The 23,356-nt window shown below is 39.3% G+C and overlaps 1 protein-coding gene across 1 annotated transcript in view; it reads right to left on the bottom strand.

The window, feature by feature from the left end:
* OCA2 (OCA2 melanosomal transmembrane protein) overlaps positions 1-23,356 on the bottom strand; it is a 456,357-nt gene that overhangs the window by 153,264 nt on the left and 279,737 nt on the right. Inside the window, exons 20-21 of the mRNA XM_008706322.1 lie at positions 2,105-2,164; positions 1,395-1,499 (exon numbers count right to left, since the gene is read on the bottom strand). Of these exons, the coding sequence (XP_008704544.1) occupies positions 1,395-1,499; positions 2,105-2,164 (165 nt within the window). The remainder of the gene's footprint in view (positions 1-1,394; positions 1,500-2,104; positions 2,165-23,356) is intronic.

The following is a 23,356-nucleotide window of genomic DNA, read 5'->3' as shown; positions in this document are numbered from 1 at the left end:
TCCATGATTGTCTTGATTTTTTAAATTTAAATTTTAGGTAACAAAATTAATTGTTAGAATGAAAACATCAAAAGTGTCATATTTTTTAAAATGGGGGAGCCTAAATTTCTAACAATAGGTACCCTCTCATCCACTCCCAGAGAAGCTCTGGGTGCTGAAACCTAGAAGCTTCCCCTAGGAGGCAGGGTGTAGCTGGAGATACCTCATCTGAGAATGGAAGGCACACAGAAGCTGACCTGGCATTTCAGAAGCCCAGGGCCCAGCTGCCTTAGTCTGCTGGAGAAATGCTGCTGCCCTTGGCCTTCTGCGGGGCCACAGCCTCACAGCCACAGTCATGATAGTGCCTGCTGAGACCAAACCAGAACATTCAACAACATCTGTACAACTTCTCTAACTCAGGACTCCATGACAAAATAATAACAGCCACAAAATTAGCTCAAAATTACCAAACCCAGATCATGAAAGAATAATAGCTAGGTAACTAGAGCGTCAACCTGCAGACCATCTCAGGCAATGAGTGAGTGACATCGAGTGCCAGGTCAGCCTAAGTTCCTGTGAAAGAGAGAAGTACTCCCTACTCCTCACTGCCAGGTTCTCTGCTCTACTCCCTTGGGTCCCACATGATTCCCAATGTGATACAAGGGGATGAAGGTGATGGGAGCCCCCTTGCACAGGCTGTTGTGCAGGAGTATGGTTGGGCCCTCAACGTCACAAGAACAGAGAAAATTCCCCTGTCCAGAGTCCAGTCATGAGGAGTGTTCACGCATGCTTAGCACACCTGGAGCCTCAGGTGTTCATGACAGGACACCGGGTTCCTGTATGCAAGCTCCCATTCCTGCCTCTACACAGTCACGCCAGGGATTTACAGTTCTGCGTACACTTATCAGTGATATCAGAAGACACAGCAGGAACAGGGCTCGTCATCCTTGTATAAGGCCTTTCATGTGTATCCCAATCTCAGCTGCGGTCAGGACCACACAGAGAACTCAAAATCCAGCCCAAGCCAAGCGTGAGAAGCCACACAGGCCATTAGAACAGCTTCTGTATTCACAGGGAATAAAGGATGAATGTCTTCAACCAGCCTGTCTTTGTTATCTTACAGTTTTCTTTAAAAAAGAAAAATATAAACAGATGGTCTTTTCCATGAGGTGTGGCAGCTCTCAGTTGGGCTAACCCTGAAACAACTAATTACTGATGCACTGCCCATGAGTTCCAGCCTACAGTGTGGTCTCAGCACCCCTGGCCCAGCTGGCCCCAAGCTTTGCCACATCTTTCCTCTAGAGCTATGAGTGTAGCAAAGGGACAAGGTTCATTCCCTGCTTCCTCTGGTGAGCCCAGATCGTGTCCAGGCTGAAAGTCGGGTCCTTATCACATGGAGGAATGGTGCAACTCACCATTGTTGCGGTGAATGGGATGTTGTCAATCAAGGATGATGCAATGGCTGAAACCCAGACTACCAAGATGATGGCAGTTGTGAGGCGCTGATCCTCTGGGACCATCTGGAAAGGAGCAGATAATAGCAGTGCTACATATTATAGCAGCATTGATAAATCACACACACAGATAATGTGATGATAGGACATGTGGGACTCACAGAGCTGTCAGTCTTTTCCCTTCCACACAGGAGAAGACCAAGGCAGACCCAGGTGTGCAAACAAGACCAGCCTGGGCTTTCTTGGCTAATACCAGGAGACTCACCTGGGTCTATAAGAAACTGAGGAGAGTGATTCCCAGCCACACCCAAGCCATCTAGCCCCTGGGGAGGCGAGAAGGGTGGCCTCATTTTTGGTGGCAGCACACACTGGTTACACAGAACTTATGTCCTGGCAGAGCCCTGGGGCTGTGCATTCACTTACTAACACTGGTGTCTCTATTGCTCTCCTTAGACGGTTTTTAACTGAAGGCTAGTATCAAAATTGCAGGCATCTGTAATTATATATTCTTTGGAAAAAGTCTTCCTTCATCTCCAGGCTACACAGGACAAAAAATGTTCCCTGCTATAATTTTTACATAATTCGTGACCTATTCTTACTAGATTTTTTTTTTTTTTACAAAATCAAAGTAACAGTGGCTGAAGCACATTCTATTGCAGTATTTAATGTACCTTTATTAGCAAAGCAGTCTGTTCTCCAACATATTCTATTAAGTGGAGATGTGCCAGTGCCTAGAAGAAATGGATATATGATGAGAATCAGTTTAAAACTGAGCATATATGCAAATTTTTTCAAAAAACATGTCTTTAAAATGAAAAGAAGTGAACATAAGGCAGGTCCAGGCTCTCATGTCTTATAAAGGATGAGACTCAAATACTCAGTCTATAAATAATTTACTATCGGATAGGCACACTGAAGATTCACTGAAAAGAAAGTACAATACCACAGGCAGGAATTTCTCATTGATTTATGTTACTGTCCACGTTAAATTTAAATTCGAATGGAATGCCATCTCCTTAGGATCGGTGTATAGGATCACTGTTCAACTATACATAATGAAATGTCACTCCATATAGGTCTTTCAAGTAAGTTGCGTTCCAAGTTTCTTCTTGAAGTTCAACATCACAGTTAGAGTTTTAGAAGAATCAAAGAAAATGCATGGTTTTTATAACTGTCAGAGAAAGAAAGTAAATACTTAACTGCAGCACATAATTATTTTCTCAGTACTAGACAGATTGAGAAAATTGTGTCCAAGGAAAGGTAGTAGAGAGATTAGATGAAGGAGATGTAAGTGCAAGAGCTGTCCTGCTCAGGTGCTGCCTTGGTCCCAGTCATGGAAGGGATGCTGGGCTGCTCACGATGGATCCCGGACAGTAAGCACCGAGAGAGAACCAAACGTGGGCATGACACTGCTGCCTTGCACCTCTCAAATATGGCCTTTGCACTGTGATGTCACCATGTCATCATTCAATGACTATAAATACTGAAAACATCAGCTTGACCATGTTTAAATACAAGTTTACAACTTCCCTATCCACGTGTAGAGCTGTTTGCTTGCCTTCATTTAAAAGCTGTGAAACCTAAATGTTGGTTTTTTTTAATCATTATTCCCAACCAAGTTTTCTATTATATCAAGAAAATCATAAGGATAAATGTATTTAGATAAATCTGTTCATAAATCTAGTCAGCAGTGTTGACATTAGGAACTAAATCATTCTTTATTGTGGGGGCTGTCCTATACATTGTGGGATGATGTTTACCATCCCTGGCTTCCAGTCCCCAGCATGACAACAAAAATGTCTCCAGGCAGTGCCAATGGTGCCACAGAATCAGCCCTAACCACCTGATAAGAATCACTGATTTATAATAATCCATAAATAAATAGAATTTTTAATTTGCAAAACAATTAACTCTAGTCACATCTTTTCTTTCATTCTATACTATTGAGTGAAAGAAAAGCCAGAGGTCTAAACCAGATTAAAACTTCCTGCTAGATATCGAATAGAGATGATTATGTATGTGTGTATACACATACATACATATACATAAATACACATACACAGTATTATGTCCACACCTTGATGTGTGCCTATAAACAACTATCTACTTATATATTTAGTGCCATGTAATTAACCCACATATCAAGGTTCATGGTATGCAGCATAAGACAACATAAAGGAAAAATCTTCAAAATACTTGAACATTATATCTAATAACTCGGTTCAAAGTAACTGATTTCTTAATTGAAAAGAAGTCAAAATAGAACTATCGAATAAGAACTCCTTTATAAAATGGCAAAGGAAATAAATATGTGACTCTTTACCAAGCCCTTCAGACTGGATGACATACATTGTTCTATTTTTGATTCACTGACCTTTTCCTTTGTAATATTCATTCTGTTACTGAAGCCATAAAGTTTTTTTTTAATGGAAATGTTGTATTTTTAAGTTCTGACCTTTGCATTTGCTTCTGTTTTACAATTTCTGTTTCTCTCTTAAAGATTCCTATCTTTTCATTCATTTCAAATTTCTTTCTCTTTACCTCATTGAGCATGTTATAATAGATACTTTTTTTTAATTTCTTTTATTATGTTACATTAGTCACCATACAGTACTTCATTAGTTTTTGATGTAGTGTTCCATGCTTCATTGTTTATGTATAGCAACAATGTCTATAATAGATACTATATATTTTTTCATTTCAACATCTGGATCATGTTGCAATTAAGATCTATTTATTGTTTTTTTTCTTTTTAGAATTAATTATATATTCCTCATTCTTTGTATGTTGAGTCCTTTGGCATTTCCTGGATATTGTCAATGTTAAGATATGTAGACTCTGGGTCCTGTTATAATCTTCTGGAGATTATTCTTTTCTTTCCTTTTTCAGTTAGAAGTTAAGTTCAGACCACAATTTCTGTCTCACTTTCCATGGATAGTGGTTCAAATTCATATTTTCCATGATAGTTTCGGTCTATCTCACGTATGCTGAGTTCGGCACTTGGAAACTTGTGCATATGGTTCAAGTTTCTGTTGAGTTCTTTAAACCTTGCTATGTTGATTTGTGCCTGTCTAGCATACAGGAGTTAGAGACTTGTATGAATAGTTCTAAACTCAAATAGTTCTCCAGGCCTTCACTAGGCTGGTTTGGGTCTGTGCCACACATGTATTATTCAGAATTGTACATGTTCATGCACAGAATTGGGGGTGTGGGATTCCCTGGCTCTCTTCTCTGAGATTCGCTCATTCTTCAGCCCATGGGTGCAACTTTCCCTGGTTTCTCTGGGTGGAAAGATGAGGAAACTGTGGGAGTGCTGGGCATTTATGCCACTATGCTATGCTATGACTGAGGCTTGCTGTCCTGGAGGGAGGTCTGGGAGAGAGAAAAAAATCACCTCAAGGGGGTCACTTCTCCAAGTATTAAATCCCTTCCACAATCCACCTGGGTTTGTTTATTTTTCAGAGTCCATGGATACTTGGGTTTTGTATTTTGTCCACAGTTTCAGTTGCAATCAGAGAGAGGAATAAACTTTAATAGGTTTATACCCCCCAAAGAAAAACTAGAATTCAATATTCTTTCTTATTATATAACTCAGTTAAAATACTCTTCCTTCAGGTAACTTCTAGATTAAAAAATAGATTAAGTGTGCTATTTCTCCTCTGTCAAATCCTCTGCAATTGATCTGTGGACCCCTAATCACCACCCAGGGATCTGGCAGGGGCATAGCTAGACCTTGTGTCCATCCTAGAGCCCTCTGCCGGGTAACAGAGGTCAGCATGAGTCACATAGCAACTCTGGATAAAGAGAGAAGGATGCGAGTCAACCTGAATCCTGTCAGAATTTGAAAGGAAACGCTTAAAAGTCCCATGACCATCAATTGTACCAAGGTGGAAGCACAAGTATATTAGTATTCAAGAGGTCAAATAGAAAGTCATGTGCTCTTTGGGGTCCTTTTATCAGATACCCTCTGATCTACCTTTCCCTGCTGGTTTCTTCTTTTTTCATGGTATCTTATCTTATTTCAAAATCATCCCCATCAAAATCTGACCTGATCGGAAACACACACACACACACACACACACCCTGATTTTTAAAACCTCTCAAATATATTGAAAGTTCTGACATTTTAACAGCTGATATATTCAGCTATTTTCACAAACATTTGGAATACATTACAACTGAAATTATTTTAACTGAACTTAATTCACAGCACTATTTTTAGAGAATGTCACAGTTAGGTTAGAAACAGATTACTGAACTTGATAAAGAGCTCATTATAAATCCTTTTTGCTGCAAACATCCAAAAATGAAAATACCTGTGTGTCCATTTTTCCCCAGAATTATGCATGTATCTTCCCAGTGAACTCACTAACAATCATGTCTGTAAATGACCTTTGTGTTCAGGTGCCTCACAGAAAAGCTAGACGACCACGCTCATTCTCTAAAAATAAACTTCTTATGTTGTTCCTTCACACTGAATCAGAGATCCATTGAAGGCATTTATAACTTAAAAACTAATTCTATCTATTTTCATATTCCACGGAAGAGATATTTGGATACTTATTGAAAAACACTAAAGCAATAAAACTGAACAGAAAATTTTATTAAGTGTTTTTGGTAGCAATAGTGGTGTTTTCCTATGTTTTCATTTGCTTAGTTTTATTTTTTAAGGGGGTGGTTTCTATATTTGTTATTTTTTCCCCAAAGGCAAGAAGAATGAGCCATTGGTATTTTTGAACTTGTAATCTGAATATATTGGTAGTCAGTCTCTGCCCCTCAGGTGTGGCTACTGTGCTCTCTGCCAGAACTCCTCAAAATTGATTCTTCCAGTGAATTAACCCTCTTTCACTCATTCACATTATGTCTCATTTGGTCTTAACATTTCCTAACACAGTTGAGAATATAAGAAACATATGACTTCAATGTTATAAACCTCAGGGCTTATGAATAAAGGTAACTTATGCCAAAAAGTAATTTATATATAAGAAAATGATGGATCGCCAAGGGGAAATTGGAATGTTGCAGTGAAGTGTGGTTTGGAATTTGCCATGAGTTATTAACTATTAACATGAAATTATTACATGAAATTATACATTACATGTATCTAATTACATCTACAAATTAGAGCCTTTATCCCTCTTATTATTAGCACTATTATTATTTTCAGTGACAGACTCTTGGCATAGCTAAAGATGTCCTACTGACAAAGACACAAATAAATCTAGATGCACAGGAAGACTTTCCGAACATCCTAGACACCCAAAGAAGGAGATGGACACAAACATGAACATGCCTAAAAGGATAACTCATTGCTTAGGAACCAAGAAATCGCCAAAGCTTCCTAACACTGCTGAGAGACTGGGTTTTTTTTTCTCTTTCTTCTCAGGTTAAGACTTATAAAAATATCCTCACAAGAAGCCTTCTTAGATGAATCCATCCAAGAATGACTCTCCACACAGCACCTGTGATAATTATTGTGAATGACTATTATATCTCCGGACACACAGTTCCATTTATAAAATAAGTCTTTATAAATGTAAAATCCTCATAAAGCAATATTCCACATTGCTCAGTCCCATTCATTCCTTTATTTGTTTGACAAATGTTTACTGAGCACTTATCACTGCCAGGCACTGTTAGGCAGCCGGCACCAAAATGAAGCAGAAGGGAGGAAATAATAAAGATCAAAGCAAAAATCAAAAAATTAAAATATAAGCACAATAGATTGAACCAATGGTGGGGAGGAGGTCTTTCTTTGGGAAAAATCAATAAAATTGGCAAACTTATAAAAAGACTGACAACATGCAAATAGATACAAAATTACCAATATCAAGAATGAAATATAGAATTTCACTACAGATATTGTAGTCATTAAAAAATAGTAAAGGAATACTATTGGGGCACCTGGGTGACTCAGTGGGTTAAGTGTCTGACTTTGGCTCAGATCATGATCTCAGGGTCCTGAGATGGAGCTCCACATTAGGCTCTACACTCAGCGTGGAGTCTGCTTCTCGCCTGCTCCTTCTGCCCCTGCCCCCACTCGTGCTCTCCTTCTCTTTCAAATAAATAAATAAAATCTTAAAAAAAAAATAACACTATCAACAACTTTATGCCCATGACTTCAATAACTAAGAAGAAATGGACCAATTCCTCAAGAAACACAAAATATCAAAACTTAACTTAGATAAAATAGATAGAAAAAGAGATAGAATATCTCTTTAACTTTTAAAAAGGTCAACTTCATAACTTAAAATCTCAAAAAGAGAGAGAGAGGAAGGAAGGAAGGAAGGAAGGAAGGAAGGAAGGAAGGAAGGAAGGAAAGAAGGGAGGGAGGGAAGGAGGATGGAAGGAAGGGAGGGAGGGAGGAAGGAAGAAAGGAAGGAAGGAAAGAAGGAAAGAAGGGAGGGAGGGAGGAAGGAAGGAAGGAAAAAATCTCTAGGTTCAGATGGTTTCATTGGGGAATTCTACCAAATGCTTAAAGAATTAACACCAGTTCTATACAATCTTTTCCAGAAAATAAGAGGAAAGACTTCTCAACTCACTTTATGAAGCTTAAATCATAAAAAGCTAGTATAAAAAATAAAACTACATATCAGTGTATCTCATGAACTCAAATACAAAAATTTCTGGCAAAATGTTAAAAAAAACCTGAACTCACAAATGTATGAAAAAATTATATACCATAACCAAGTGGGATTTCTTCCAGGTATGAAAGACTGGTTTAATATTTGAAAATCTACCACTGTAACCAACCAGATTAATATGTTTAAGGAGAAAAATCATATGATTTTCCTGTGAGGCCTCAGAAGTAACACCCTCAGTTTAGACTTCCTCTGAAACCTCCTGCCAACACTGAGTTCAGACTTCTGGTCTCCACAACTGTAAGAGAATCAATCTGGGTTGTTTAAAGGGCTCTTGTAATTACGTTGAAAAAAATACATGTTACAGATAAAAATTTCCTTTCTCATCCTGCAAGGCTTCAACTAGCCCCATCATTTACTGACTTTCAGATTTCGCTTTACAATCCTTGGTTTCCTCCCCAGTTCCCTTGACAGGAATTCCTGTTGCAATGAAGGAAGTACATCATACCAGAATCCACTGGTCTTAATATTTGCTCCACTACCCAGAAACACTGGACTCAATAGAATGGTGGCCTGCTGAAGGTTCAGCTGCACTACCTGCTACTGCAACACGAAACTCTGCAAACTTGGGGTGTCCTCCTACATCATGCAGTGTATGCTTTAAACAAATGAACAATATATGTCTCTACCTCCTGAATACCTACTGGAAAGCATGAGTGCAGGAACCAAAGGGTAGCGATGGGAGGGGTCCTTTTTGCTATTATACCCAGTAATCCAGTTAATGAATTTTTGCTCCCTGTCTCTACAGTCTTGAGCTCAGGAAATGCAGCTAACAGCACAATGAAAGTGCTGTTATGTTGGAAGCTGAGATCATCCTGTGTCCTGTTGGGATCCTCATATGCTGTAACCATCAAGCAGACAAGAGGAGTGCCTCTGCTATCCAGGACGACCAATCCCAATTATCAGAGGGAGCTGGGCTGCTATTCCCTCATAGGGGCAAGGAGAACTGTCCAGAAGCGGGGCATTCACGTAGGTGCTTCCTTGAATTCTGTCAGTCCTAATCCATGGACACCTGGGTACTCCAGTGAAGACATGACCACCAAGGACTCAGATCCTATGGGAATGAAGGTGTGGGTCACCTCCAACAATGAATAAAATCCATGTAGCTGAGGTGGTAGCAGGGTAAGGCAAAGACGACATTAGAGAAGGTTAACAATCCAGACTTCATGTCAGCTCTAGAAGCTGGGATGGAAGCAGATATGCGTTATGATATTTCACTGCTTCTTCCCCCACCCCTGCCCTTTATTCCCCATTGCCATATATGAAGAGCACTAGAGTAGCTAACACTTCAAGTTTTGGGTATAACTGAATCAACATCACCCCACATTGCACAGTAGCTGATGGGATATTATGCCACTCTTGTGTTGGGGACAGGTGGTTTTCTCCTGGACTAGGATAAAAATAGATCCTAACAGTCACAAGTGTGGGACTGAACTGGAACAGCCCACATTTGACCACAGCACACTCTCAGCCTTCTCCTTGGCTCTGTGCATCTGGAAGCCGTGCTTCCTGCCCTACCTCAGTCAAGGTCTTCTATCTTCTAGACGTCTTGTGTGGGTCTGGCCAATGGAACACACTGGAAGAACTCCACAGTTGGGAGGAACAGGGTCAGGGTATTTGATCTCGTGGCTCCTTCCTGGCCAGGTTGCAGACTATTAGGAGCATTCTGCTACAAACCAGGGCTGGGCAGCCCTCTCCAGAGCTGCAAATCCCAGCTCTCCCCTCGCCCCTTTGGGCCATGCAGTCATGACTTCTCTTCTTATCTGGTGCAGAACTTCAACACACCCATTCTTTCCCCAAACCCTTGACCTTCAAGTACATAACCTCTTTCTTGCTGAGACCCTACACAGCAAGAGGAATCAGAAGGAGTCACCCAGTTTCAAAAATGCTCTTTACAGGGGCGCCTGGGTGGCACAGCGGTTAAGCACCTGCCTTTGGCTCAGGGCGTGATCCCGGCATTATGGGATCGAGCCCCATATCAGGCTCTTCCACTATGAGCCTGCTTCTTCCTCTCCCGCTCCCCCTGCTTGTGTTCCCTGTCTCGCTGGCTGTCTCTATCTCTGTCAAATAAATAAATAAAATCTTAAAAAAAAATGCTCTTTACAGAGCTGTTTCAAGTGGGGAAAAAGTAGAATATATCCAAAATGCCAGCTGAGTATGGCATAGCCATATGATTTTTTAGATGATATAGCAATAAATTTGCATGGAAAAATTTAGATGCAAGTTATTAGAGAATATGTATAATTGTGATGTGGAAAAGAATGTAATTATACTTTAATTATAAATTTATGCATATGCATAAATGATTCTAATTTTTAAAAAAATGATTCTAATTTTGTTTTAAGAAATAAACATACACATAGAAAATAAAAAGGCTATACAATAAAATATTGATAACTCTCAAAGGTGCGTAATGCATAGGTATCTTCTTTTTATCTAAATTTTCCAACTTTAATAAGTGTGAGTAGTACCCTTTTTGTTAAAGTTAAAATTCTGAAATTTGAATTTTTTTCAAAGAAACTTTTAAGTGTTTTAAACACTTAATGAAAACATTTCCACAATCACACTTTTTGTTCTGTATGCGGAAGATAAGGCCCTAGCAAAGTTACCTCTCAGAATCAAACGCAGCAGGTAGATGAGGCAATCGGGAAAGTTTTATCTTGCTTGGCTGGGATTTCAACATGCCACATGCATGCCACTGTGAGAGCAACATGTACAACAGCATGTAAATAAATAGACAAAAAATGAACAAGTAAACCTGGATATCCAATATCAGCAATCATCTCAGGAGGTTTTAAAAGTTGCATTTCTCTGGCAAAAATTGACAAGGCAAGAAAGAACAATTGCTGGAGAGGATGTGGAGAAAGGGGATCCCTCCTACATTGTTGGTGGGAATGCAAGTTGGTACAGCCACTCTGGAAAACAGTGTGGAGGTCCCTTAAAAAGTTAAAAATTGAGCTACCCTATGATCCAGCAATTGCACTACTGGGTATTTCCCCCAAAGATACAGATGTAGTGAAGAGAAGGGCCATATGCACCCCAATATTCATAGCAGCATTGTCCACAATAGCTAAATCGTGGAAGGAACCGAGATGCCCTTCAACAGATTACTGGATTAAGAAGTTGTGGTCCATATATACAATGGAATATTACTCAGCCGTCAGAAAGAATGAGTTCTCAACATTTGCTGCAACATGGACGGCACTGGAGGAGATAATGCTAAGTGAAATAAGTCAAGCAGAGAAAGACAACTATCATATGATTTCTCTCATCTATGGAACATAAGATCTAGGATGATTGGTAGGAGAAGAAAGGGATAAAGAAAGGGGGGGTAATCAGAAGGGGGAATGAAGCATGAGAGACTATGGACTCAGCAACAAACTGAGGGCTTCAGAGGGGAGGGGGGCGGGGGAATGGGATAGACCGGTGATGGGTAGTAAGGAGGGCACATATCGCATGGTTCACTGGGTGTTATACGCAACTAATGAATCATCGAACTTTACATCGGAAACCGGGGATGTACTGTATGGTGACTAACATAATATAATAAAAAAAACATTAAAAAAAAGTTGCATTTCTCATTTTGAAATCATTATAATGGCAATAAACTTAATGTAAAAATAGTTCCCTGTCCACATAAGAACATGTATCTCATTATTTAACAAGATGTAAGAGAAAATCATAATTATGATTTTACATATTTTATAATTAGAGCATAAATTTACGATCTATGTTACTTAACTGTCAACAATGTCTAATACCAAATTTTAGTTACACTTAATTGCATTTGCAAATCCATGGTTGATAATATATAGAAATTATTATAGAGGAAAGGAAATCAATATAAAACTTAGTACTCAATTTTTTAAAAATCCTATCATTTATTTGGCAGAGAAACTTGAGTACAATGGATTAAATCTATCACACACATATGTCTTGCTAACAGCAAAAACTAATAACCACTGCCTTGTAGGATTTGGACCTTTCAAGATAAGGTCCTTTTGTAGGTTCACTGGAACTTAGCTCAAAGCTTTACATCCTAGGGTGATGGCAAATCCAAAAAAAAAAAAAAAAAAATTGTCCTCTACTGGCTGCACCATCAGAGGGAGAAGGAGGCTGAGGAGGAACCAGTCTGGCCCTACCTGATGCTGCAAAGAAAGGCTATTGCCTCGGCATCCTATTTGTACAGAAAAGTACAAGGCTGACATTTGGCCAAGAGGAGCAATGAAAGGAATGTCCACAAAAAACTGGGAGGTGGAAGAAACACTCACCTGGAGGTCAGCCAGGCATGGGGACAGCTTGGATACCGACTTCAGACCAAGGTCAGTGCCACGCTGCCAGACCAGACAGCACTTCAGAGTTGGTGGGGAGAGTGGAATAGAACACCAGGACATGTTTCCCCTGCCCGTGGGGGACTGGGGCCTTGCTACAGTTGACTTGGCTTCAGGACCAGGAAAGTTGTGCCCTGTAAATAGTCCCCTAAGAGAAGCTGCAGATGGTGGTGCAGGTCCCTCCCAAACGAACACACAAATCCTGGACATAAAACCCAGTGCAGTAGCAGAATGTGGCTGTTTAGTCCACTCAGACCTGCCTACCAAGGGGTGGCACTGGCAGCCTCATGGGGCTGGAGGCACAAGATTCACAATGTGTTCTCCCCAGTGACTGAGGAGTCTAGGAGGGGTAGGGAGCTGTCTGGAGTGCCCACTGAGGGTCACTGTGCCTAAAAGGGTCCCACAGAGTGCTATTTGATGTGTTTGATACCTGAGTTTTATTCATAAAATGAAAGGATTCAATCAAATAATCTCTAATGTTTTCTTTTTTTTTTTTTTAAGATTTTATTTATTTATTTGACAGAGATAGAGACAGCCAGTGAGAGAGGGAACACAAGCAGGGGGAGTGGGAGAGGAAGAAGCAGGCTTATAGCGGAGGAGCCTGATGTGGGGCTCGATCCCGTAATGCCGGGATCACGCCCTGAGCCGAAGGCAGACGCTTAACCGCTGTGCCACCCAGGCGCCCCTCTAATGTTTTCTGCAATGGAAATTCTATGATCTGTGAGACCCAGTGGACTCCTGGTGACACAGACTGCACAACTATGGAAAGCATGAGAACCCCTCTGAGTTCTTCCAGCTATATAATATTGGCAAACTTTAAAATCATGAAAGAAAAACTGTTTTACTTTTTGGCAAATAGGAACTTCCAAGAAAAATTAAAATAGATGAAATGCTTTCTTTTTATGAAGCTTAGATGATTTTGTAACTTTCAGAACATTAAAATGTGTCTATGATTTGATTTATTCAACAAATCATCATGTTTGATACATTACATTTAAATGGAACTTATTGAGGCCATAATTATAAATTGACTGATTATATTTACTCTTTAAATGCTTTTTCCCCCAAGTTGAGGTATAAACTGCTGAATTTTAAGAAATCTAGTTCTTAGTTTGCTTCAGTGACATTACAAAAAATCCAAGAAAAATCTATAAATAGAAGAAACTGTCAATCTTAGAGTAAACCTTTCACTCCTCAAATATTCCTATGCACAGACTACATCTAGGCTCCAAGAGCACATGGGCACATTCCCAACATTTACCAACCATCCCTGTGGAGTCAGACCTCACACAAACAATAATTGGTGTAAAGACTCACCAATAAAATAGACTATGAATTTGGTGACTGAGGAAGGACCTTAATCTGGGGAAATGACCTTAATCGGAAGGCCAGGAAGGGCATTCTGACTGTGGGAAAAGCCAGCATACAGTGGGTTAAGACCTCAACAGGGCAGTGTGGTGGACCCCCTGAGCAGACACTGAGGCATCAAATCAGAATGTTTCTAGGTTGAGTGTTTTCACCAGGTCAAGCTGACAAACACACATACACATTCATTTTCCCAGAAAACGTCAGTTCCTCCCTTTGGAAGTCAGCCCTCCTCATTCCCTGTATACCTGGAGCTACTTCCTCGCACCATTGTGGGCTGCTTACTGGTGGGCGGAGCATCAGAGCCCCTGGGAGGTGGATAAGATACTGGGAGAGGGTCTCTCTTTCTGAGATACTAGACTGTGGGCTGGGCTTCTCCACACCATCCTGGGAGAAGCCTGCTTGGAAATAAAGCTGAGCAGAGCCCAGATATTGAGGGGAGAGCAAGTGTCACAGTCCTGACAATATCCTTTGATTTCTTGATCCAATTGTACCTGGAGTTAGCATCCATCCATTAGACTTCTCAAGAGTTTCTACCATTTATTACCAACTGAGTCTACTCAACAAGTGCAATGATCACGTAGTCCCTGAGACACAGCTGCTTCGTCATGTTTATTTAATTTAAATAACTTTTTCTAAGGACACTATCAGTACTTCCTACCACCTTACTATTTTATCCCAACATCCTTTATTCTTGTTTATTGAAGGAAGCAGAAGTTATATGAGTGGCCATGGGCAAATATGTATAGTTTGTCTCTTCTTCTACCTATAACAAAGACCACAGCCTAGACAAGGATTTATGTCTTGAGGATGACATGAGCCCAAGATTACACCACCCCCAGGCCCAGCACTTCAAATGAACTCAACCAGCACAGGTGAGACAGATGCCCTGAGCCCAGGAGGGGCCCTAAAATGGAGGGTAACCACGTTGGATGACCAGAGAAGACAGAGAGAGCCTCTATGTCAGAACTGGCTGCTGCCCATATGCACAATAAACTTCTACTGATTACTAGTTTGGTGATTACTGCATTTACTTCTGCTATTTTTGAACTGTTGATAATTTTCCTCAGACGCTGAGTCTTTGTGGAGATACCGTTCCTCCCAGAGCCATAGCCAGTGACACCAGCTGGCAAGGGCATTGTACAAGTTCCCATGTTCATGCTTTCAATATCCTCCCACTTGAGCCCCAGGATGATCTAGCACAGGGCCCACTGTTAGCGAACAGGCAGGTGAGGCAGAGGCCCTGCCCTCCAGGCAGGGGTGGCCTTTCAGGGAGACATTAGAAAGTCAGAGATGCAAGCACTGCTATGTGCCTGGAAACTTAGGATCAGTGAGGAGGGATCACTTGTCATCTTGAAACATAAGAGCTTGGGAAGTCTTTCCAAAAGAAAGGCTTCAGATGTCCTTGAATGATGGAGGAACTGCACAATGCAGAGTCTGGGATTCATCCAAGACCCAGAAACAGGGGAATTTCAGAGGACTTGGCTGTGGAAGTCAGTGGGAGTAAGGGCAAGCCAACACTGAAGTGCTAAGGCTGCCACAACCTCAACTCCCAGAGACGAGAATGTGGAGTTCAGTCCTACAGGCAGGTTGGGCGTCTAAGCTCAAGGTGGGGCCGAGACAAGGGCATTAAGCATATGAAGCATGAGGGAAAGTGCCTCCCTGATCATCAGAGCTCAGTACATGTGAGTTTCAAATCCATTCAACTGCCAAGGACCCATCTCCCCATTCATGGGAATATCAAGTTGCAAACTAAAAAGGACATGTCCGGGAGTCAAAACACTGACTCTTCATCCTCCTACCTATTCCACAACACACACTCCACCCACCTATGTAGCCTGCTGGGGTAGTAACACTATGTAAAATTTCCATACACCCGACCTGCAGCTGCCCCAGCATGGTGTTCATTGATTGACTTACAGTGGTTTCCTTTTAGAAGTTGGATATATGACCTATAGTCAACTAACCTCCAACAAAGCAGGAAGGAATATCCAATGAGAAAAGACAGTCTCTTCAACAAATGGTGCTGGGAAAATTGGACAGCTACATGCAAAAGAATGAAACTTGACCACTCTCTCACACCATACACAAAGATAAACTCCAAATGAATGAAAGACCTAAATGTGAGACAGGAATTCATCAAAATCCTAGAGAACACAGGCAACACTCCTTCAACCACAGCTGCAGCAAGTTCTTGTAGACACATCTCCAAAGACAAGGGAAAGAAAAGCAAAAATGAACTATTGGGACTTCATCAAGATAAAAAACTTTAGCACAACAAAGGAAACAATCAACAAAACTAAAAGACAACCTACAGAATGGGAGAAGATAATTGCAAATGTCTTATCAGATAAAGGGCTAGTATCCAAGATCTATAAAGAACTTATGAAACTCAACACCCCAAAAACAAAGAATCCAGTCAAGAAATGGGCAGAAGACATGAGCAGACATTTCTCCCAAGAAGACATACAAATGGGCAACAGACGCATGGAAAAATGCTCCACATCCCTTGGCATCAGGGAAATACAAACCAAAACCACAATGAGATACAACCTCACACCAGTCAGAATGGCTAAAATTAACAATTCAGGAAACAACAAATGTTGGTGCAGATGCAGGGAAAGGGGAACCCTCTTACACTGTTTGTGGGAATGCAAGCTGGTATAGCCACTCTGAAAAACAGTATGGAGCTTCCTCAAGAAGTTAAAAATAGAGCTACCCTACCACCCAGCAATTGCACTACTAGGTATTTACCCCAAAGATACAAATGTAATGATCGGAAGGGGCACATGCACCCCAAAGTTTATAGCAGTAATGTGCACAATATCCAAACTATGGAAAGAGCCGAGATGGCCATCAACAGATGAGTGGATAAAGAAGACATGGTATGTATGTATGTATGTGTATATATATATACATACATAATACTCAGCCATCAGAAAGAATGAATATACCATTTACATCAGCGTGGATGGAACGGGAGGGTATTTGCTGAGCAAAATAAGGTAATCAGAGAAAGACAATTATCATATGGTTTCACTCCTAGGTGGAATATAAGAAACACTGCAGATGATCATAGGGGAAGTGAGGGAAAACTGAATGGGAAGTCATCAGAGAGGGAGAAAAACCATGAGACACTCTTTTTTTTTTTTTTAAGAAGATTTTTTATTTATTTATGTGACAGAGAGACAGCTAGCGAGAGAGGGAACACAGCAGGGGAGTGGGAGAGGAAGAAGCAGGCTCCCAGCGGAGGAGCCTGATGTGGGACTTGATCCCGGAACGCCAGGATCACACCCTGAGCTGAAGGCAGACGCTTAACAACTGCGCTACCCAGGTGCCCCCCATGAGACACTCTTAATCATAAGAAACAAACTGAGTATTGATGGAGGGAAGGTGGGTGGGGGAATGGGGTAACTGGGTGATAGGCATTAAGTAGGGCATGTTATGTGATGAGCACTGGGTGTTATATGCAACTAATGAATTATTGAATTCTACATCTGAAACTAATAAAGTTGGCTAATTTAATTTAAATTTAAAAAAAAGAAGTTGGCAATGTCAGTAGCTAAGTACAGTAGGAATGGTATAACTGCCCATCTCACAAAATTTCCTCCTCAAAAGAGAAGATAAACAAGAAAAGAGAAGTAAAACTCTACAAAACCAGGACTTCCACATAACTTGAAGATGGAGAACACCAAAAGTGCAAATTATCTATAAATAAAAAGAGAAAATAGCACCACTCTTATTATCCTCTTCCCTCCACCATGAGGCTTTACAGAGGCAAACCAAAGGGAAGAAAGAATGGGGGCTAGCAAAGGACCAGGGTGATGGTGCAGGGACATGAGAAGCTACTATAGAGAAAGGGTTCCAGTGAGGCTCTGTGTAATGGGGCAGGAGCACTGATGGGGCCCTCCTGGGAATGCCTAACTTCCGGGGGAAAAAAGAGCACAGATGACAGGAGAAGTTTCTTTTGGTGATTGAGTGGTCAAGGTAAAAAGAAGAAAATAAGGCAAAAGTGGGGTCCCACAAATCAGAAATGCTCAAACTTTGCTGACAGAAGAGGGCACCATAAATAGGAATCATTAAAACAAAATAAACAAAACAACCAAACAATAACAACAACAACAACAACAAAAAAACAAAGAACAAAAAACAAGCAAACCCAGTAGCATTAAATTTATAGGAGAAAAGTGAAGTCCTACACAGAGCTAGCAAAAAAACATCAAGAATTGAAATTTCACACATATCACTGGGGAAAATTCCCCTTCAAAAACATCTATGAAACAAAAGAAAACTGCAAGTCCATACTTCAAACTAGAATAATATGCTCCAGCAGGCATTTAAAAATACAAACATCAGGGTACCTGAGTGGTGCAGTTGGTTGAGTGACTAACTCTTGGTTTTGGCTCGTGTCTTTTTTTTTTTTTTAAGATTTTATTTATTTATTTGTCAGAGAGAGAGCACAAGTGAGGGAGGGGGGGCAAAGGGAGAGGGAGAAGCAGGCTCCCCGCTGAGCAGGGAGCCCAATGCGGTGCTTGATCCCAGAACCCTGGGATTATGACCTGAGCTGAAGGCAGACACTTAGCCGACTGAGACACCCAGGTGCCCCTTGGCTCATGTCTTGACCTCTGGGTCGTGAGATCAAGCCCTGCATTAGCCTCCTTGCTGAATGCAGGATCTGCTTAAGACTCTCTCTCTCCCTCTCCCTTTGCCCCTCCCCCTGCTCCCTCTCTCTCTCTCTAAAATAAATAAATATTATGCAAAAAATAAATAAATAAAAATACAAACATCCATCTTAAAATCAGAAATTCAAAAACAGAACACATAAATGGACAAATAACAGGGAGAAACAGAAAGTTGAATGAACTTAGGAACAAAATAAAATACAAAGATTTCTCAGAAATGAGTAAAAATTACAAGATACCCAAGGAACAGTAGATATAAATAAAAATGTAATGTGGGGCAATGAGAAAGGCATCAAAACAACCAAGAGAATAAAAATGAATACATAAATAAACAAAAACAGTCACAGAGACAGTGATGGAAATGGAAAACGTGAAACAAAGGAATATTTGTTTATTGGAGTCTCTAAAGAAGAAAAACAAAATAGTAAAATGGAACTGATATTTATTTTTTGAATGAATTTTTATTTTTATTTTTTAATATTTTTTTTATAATATTATGTTAGTCACCATACAGTACATCCCTGGTTTTTTATGTTGGAACTGATATTTAAAACTAAAATCTCTGGGGCACCTGGGTGGCGCAGACGTTAGGCGTCTGCCTTCGGCTCAGGGTGTGATCCTGGCGTTCCGGGATCGAGTCCCACATCGGGCTCCTCGGCTGGGAGCCTGCTTCTTCCTCTCCCTTTCCCCTGCTGTGTTCCCTCTCTCGCTGGCTGTCTCTCTGTCACATAAATAAAGAAAATCTTAAAAAAAAAAACACAAAACCTAAAATCTTTGTGTCTCTTCATCAGCAGATCTTAAGGATTTCTACTAGTGACTGGGAATTTAAAAGTGATATTGGGTTGTATAAAACAGAAAAAAAAGAATAAGCTTGAAGACGCAAAGTAGGAAATCTTACCAAATCACCTTTAAAAATTGGTGTGGGGGGAACACTTTAATACCTGAAAGCTTTCTAATGGTATTCAAATTAGGGTTAATATTCCCACAGCAGTTTCAAGAGGTAGTTTGTAATGGACTCTCTAATGGAAAAATATTTTGTAGGAAACCATGAAATTAAAGGCAATATGCAACTCCGAAAAGTAATTATGCAAATATTACCCTGAGAAACTTGTAAAAAATGCAGAAAAGTAGAATCAAAGCTAAAAGATGTTGCATCTGACATTTCTTGGATCTCAGATTCTCTGGTTTTGAAATCAATGCCAAATGATTTCCCCTTCTAATTTTCTGTTCCACTCATCTGCAATTTAAAATTCTGATATAGCCAAAATCAGATTTAAAAAAAAAAAGTGGTTTTTTTTTTTTTTGGTGCACAAAAAAAAATTTTTTTTGCAAATATCAATTTTTTTATTTTTATTTTTTATTATTTATTTATTTATTAAATAATTTTTATTTTGTTATATTAGTCACCATACAGTACATCCCCAGTTTTTGTGATGGGTATTAAGGAGGGCACATATGGCATGGTGCACTGGGTGTTATATGCAAATAATGAATCATGGAACATTGCATCAAAAAAAACCCTGTTAATTGCAATTTATGTTATGAAAATGAAGTTATGTGTGGAAAATCTTTACTACAACAAGTAAAATACAAATTGGTCTTAAGTGCCATGAAACAAAATAAGTATTGGTTCCTTTTCAAATAAGAAATCACATCTTCCAAGAAATGCTTTAAAAGAAGAATTAAAAGCATTAAAAAAAGGCATACAGACAAAAATGTGTATGCACAAGAATATTAAATGTCAATATAGGACTACTTTGATATGACTGATGCTTTAGTTCTTTTTTTTAATTTAAATTTAATGTTACGTTGGCCATATGCACCCCAATATTCATAGCAGCATTGTCCACAATAGCTAAATCGTGGAAGGAACCGAGATGCCCTTCAACAGACGACTGGATTAAGAAGTTGTGGTCCATATATACAATGGAATATTACTCAGCTATCAAAAAGAACGATTTCTCAACATTTGCTGCAACATGGACGGCACTGGAGGAGATAATGCTAAGTGAAATAAGTCAAGCAGAGAAAGACAATTATCATATGGGTTCTCTCATCTATGGAACATAAGAACTAGGAAGAGTGGTAGGAGAAGAAAGGGATAAAGAAAGGCGGGGTAATCAGAAGGGGGAATGAAGCATGAGAGACTATGGACTCTGAGAAACAAACTGAGGGCTTCAGAGGGGAGGAGGTTGGGGGAATGGGATAGGCTGGTGATGGGTAGTAAGGAGGGCACGTATTGCATGGTGCACTGGGTATTATATGCAACTAATGAATCATTGAACTTTACATAAAAAACCAGGGATGTACTGTATGGTGAATAACATAATATAATAAAAATATTATTATGAATTAAAAATGCTAAAAAATGTTACTTTTGCCATATAATACATTCTTATAGTTTAAAACAAAACTGAATACAAACTGTATATTGAGAAATCTAACTTACGTCTCTTTCTGCATTTAACCTCTCCCTCATAAATAATCATTTTTCTTGTCTCCAATATATCCTCATCATATTTCTGCTAACAAATTGTAATGTTTTTTAAAGAGAACCAAAAACCACTATACCTCAGCTCATTCATCTTAGCTTTAATGAGATTGTGCTGACTATTCTCATATGTAGATACATATATATTTTTTACTCTGTTTGAACTCTTTATGTCACTAAATATTCTTCAACTTCATTTATTAAACGTAATTTTTAATGGTCACATTTAAAAAAAACTAAAAACCAAATGCTCTAGTACATTCTAATAAAACTATTAGATTTCAAGAAACATAAAATCATCAAGGCCCATAGGCAAAAACAGAGTTAGACTGACATTACACCTTTCAAAACCAACATACGAAACAAGGCAATAATGGAACAACATCTTTTTAAGAATCAGTGAGAGAAATGGTAAACAAATGATGTAAATCCAGCCAAGTTGTCTTTAAAATATCAAGACTATAGAAAAAAAGTTTTTCAACATGCAAGAATTTAGGAATTTCAGCACCCTTGTAGCCCTTTGTGAGGAATCATCTAGAGTGGGCATATATTTTTTTAATGGGCCAAAAGTAAATATTTTATGCTCTGTGGGCCAAAGGGTATCTATTGCAACTGCATAACTCTGCCAATGTAGTACAAAAGCAGCCATTAACAAACAAAAACTCAATGAGTGTGACTATATTCCAATAAAGCTTTATTTGAAAAAAAGCAGGCAGCATGCCAGATTTGGTCCACAGGCCATAGTTTACTTACCCTTGTACTAGAGAATGAGTTTCATACGACTCACTATTACACGGAAAACTTCAGCAAAAAGACAAGTGGTCAGCATTTAACAATAGATACATGTACATCTAAAGTTAAAACAAATATATGGATTGAATGAAAGACGAAAATAGGGGAAAAAATCTTACTACTGTATAGGCAATAGGTAGGTAATAAAGGACATTGGGGAAAAAACTGAGTAGCCAGATAGTAAAGGTTAAAAAGGAAATTGGGAATTAATGGCATTTAAAAGATTTAAACACAAAGGTAACCATTAGAATTAAAATAAAAACCTTAAACAAACAAACAAAAAAATTACCAACACAAGAACAAGAACATACATCTTGTAGAGAAATGAACATAGCTAATAAAACAAAATACACATACTTACATACCAGAATTAAGATTAAAATTGTCAGTCATATCAATAAATGTGAATGTACTTAACTCATCTATTAAAAGAAAGAGGCTTTCAATTTGGCAGAAAATGGGACCCAATTCTGAGATGTATACAAGAGACATGCCTAAAACAAGGTGATTCTAAAAGACCGAAAGTGGAAAAGTAGGTAAAAGTACATCAGGCAATAGAAAACACAACCAAAAAGAGAGGGATAGCTGACGATGTAAATATAACAGAGAAGGACATTTTTTATGCTCAAAGCCACAATTCACAATGCAGATATAACACTTATGAGTACTTAATGTGCTAAATAACAGAGAAACAGACTTTATGAAGCAAAGCTCCAGTATATGCAAAGATTCAAAATCCTAAACACAGTAATTGAAGACAAATACACCACATCTAGTATGATGGACAAAAAGTGAAGAGATAAAATATTTAAACATAATCTATAAAGAAAATATTATGAATTTATATTTAATTCTACGCCCTAAACACAGAATACAAATCCTTCTACCCAGGGACTCCCCAACCTGCACCCACTGCAGCTTTAGCTGTTGTTCCAGGGCACCCACTGCATTAGAGCCCATGGACCACACCAACCTGCACCCATGTCAGCTATACCTGCCCCTCCAAGGTGCCCACTGGACAGCCACAGCTCCAGCCAGCCAGTGAAAGTCATCAAGCCCAACAGAGGGGATGACCATACACAAGACCATTCCTTTAAGTTTAGGAGAAGTAGATGTTTGGTCGACTCCATAGAAACAAACATAGAAAGTCAAGCAAAATAAGGAGATAGAGGAGTATGTGTCAAAACAACAATAACAATAAAAACAAAACAAGACATAACTTCAGAAAAAACTAAATAAAACTGACATTAACAAAATGTGTGATAAAGAATTTAAAGTAATGATCATAAAGATGCTCAAAGGGCTGGAGAAAAAAGTGAAAGAACTCAGTGAAACCTTCAATAAAGAGATAGAAAATATTTTAAAAGAACCAACCAGAGTTGAAGAATAACAAATAAAAACTACACTAGAGGGAATAAACCATAGATTAGTGGAGGCAAAAGAATGCATCTGTGATCTGGGAGACAAGGCAATGGAAAGTACCCAAGCTGAACAGCAAAAAGAAAAAAAATGGGGAAAAAAAGGGAGGTTAAGGTTAAGGGATCTCTTGAACAACATCAAGCAAACATTGACATTGTAAGCTTCACAGAAAAAGAAGAGAGAAAGGCCATAACTTATTTTA

This window comes from Ursus maritimus, unplaced genomic scaffold (genome assembly GCF_017311325.1).
Source record: "Ursus maritimus isolate PB19 unplaced genomic scaffold, ASM1731132v1 scaffold_27, whole genome shotgun sequence".
Taxonomy (NCBI): Eukaryota; Metazoa; Chordata; class Mammalia; order Carnivora; family Ursidae; genus Ursus; species Ursus maritimus.
This window is presented reverse-complemented; position numbering and strand designations above follow the sequence as displayed.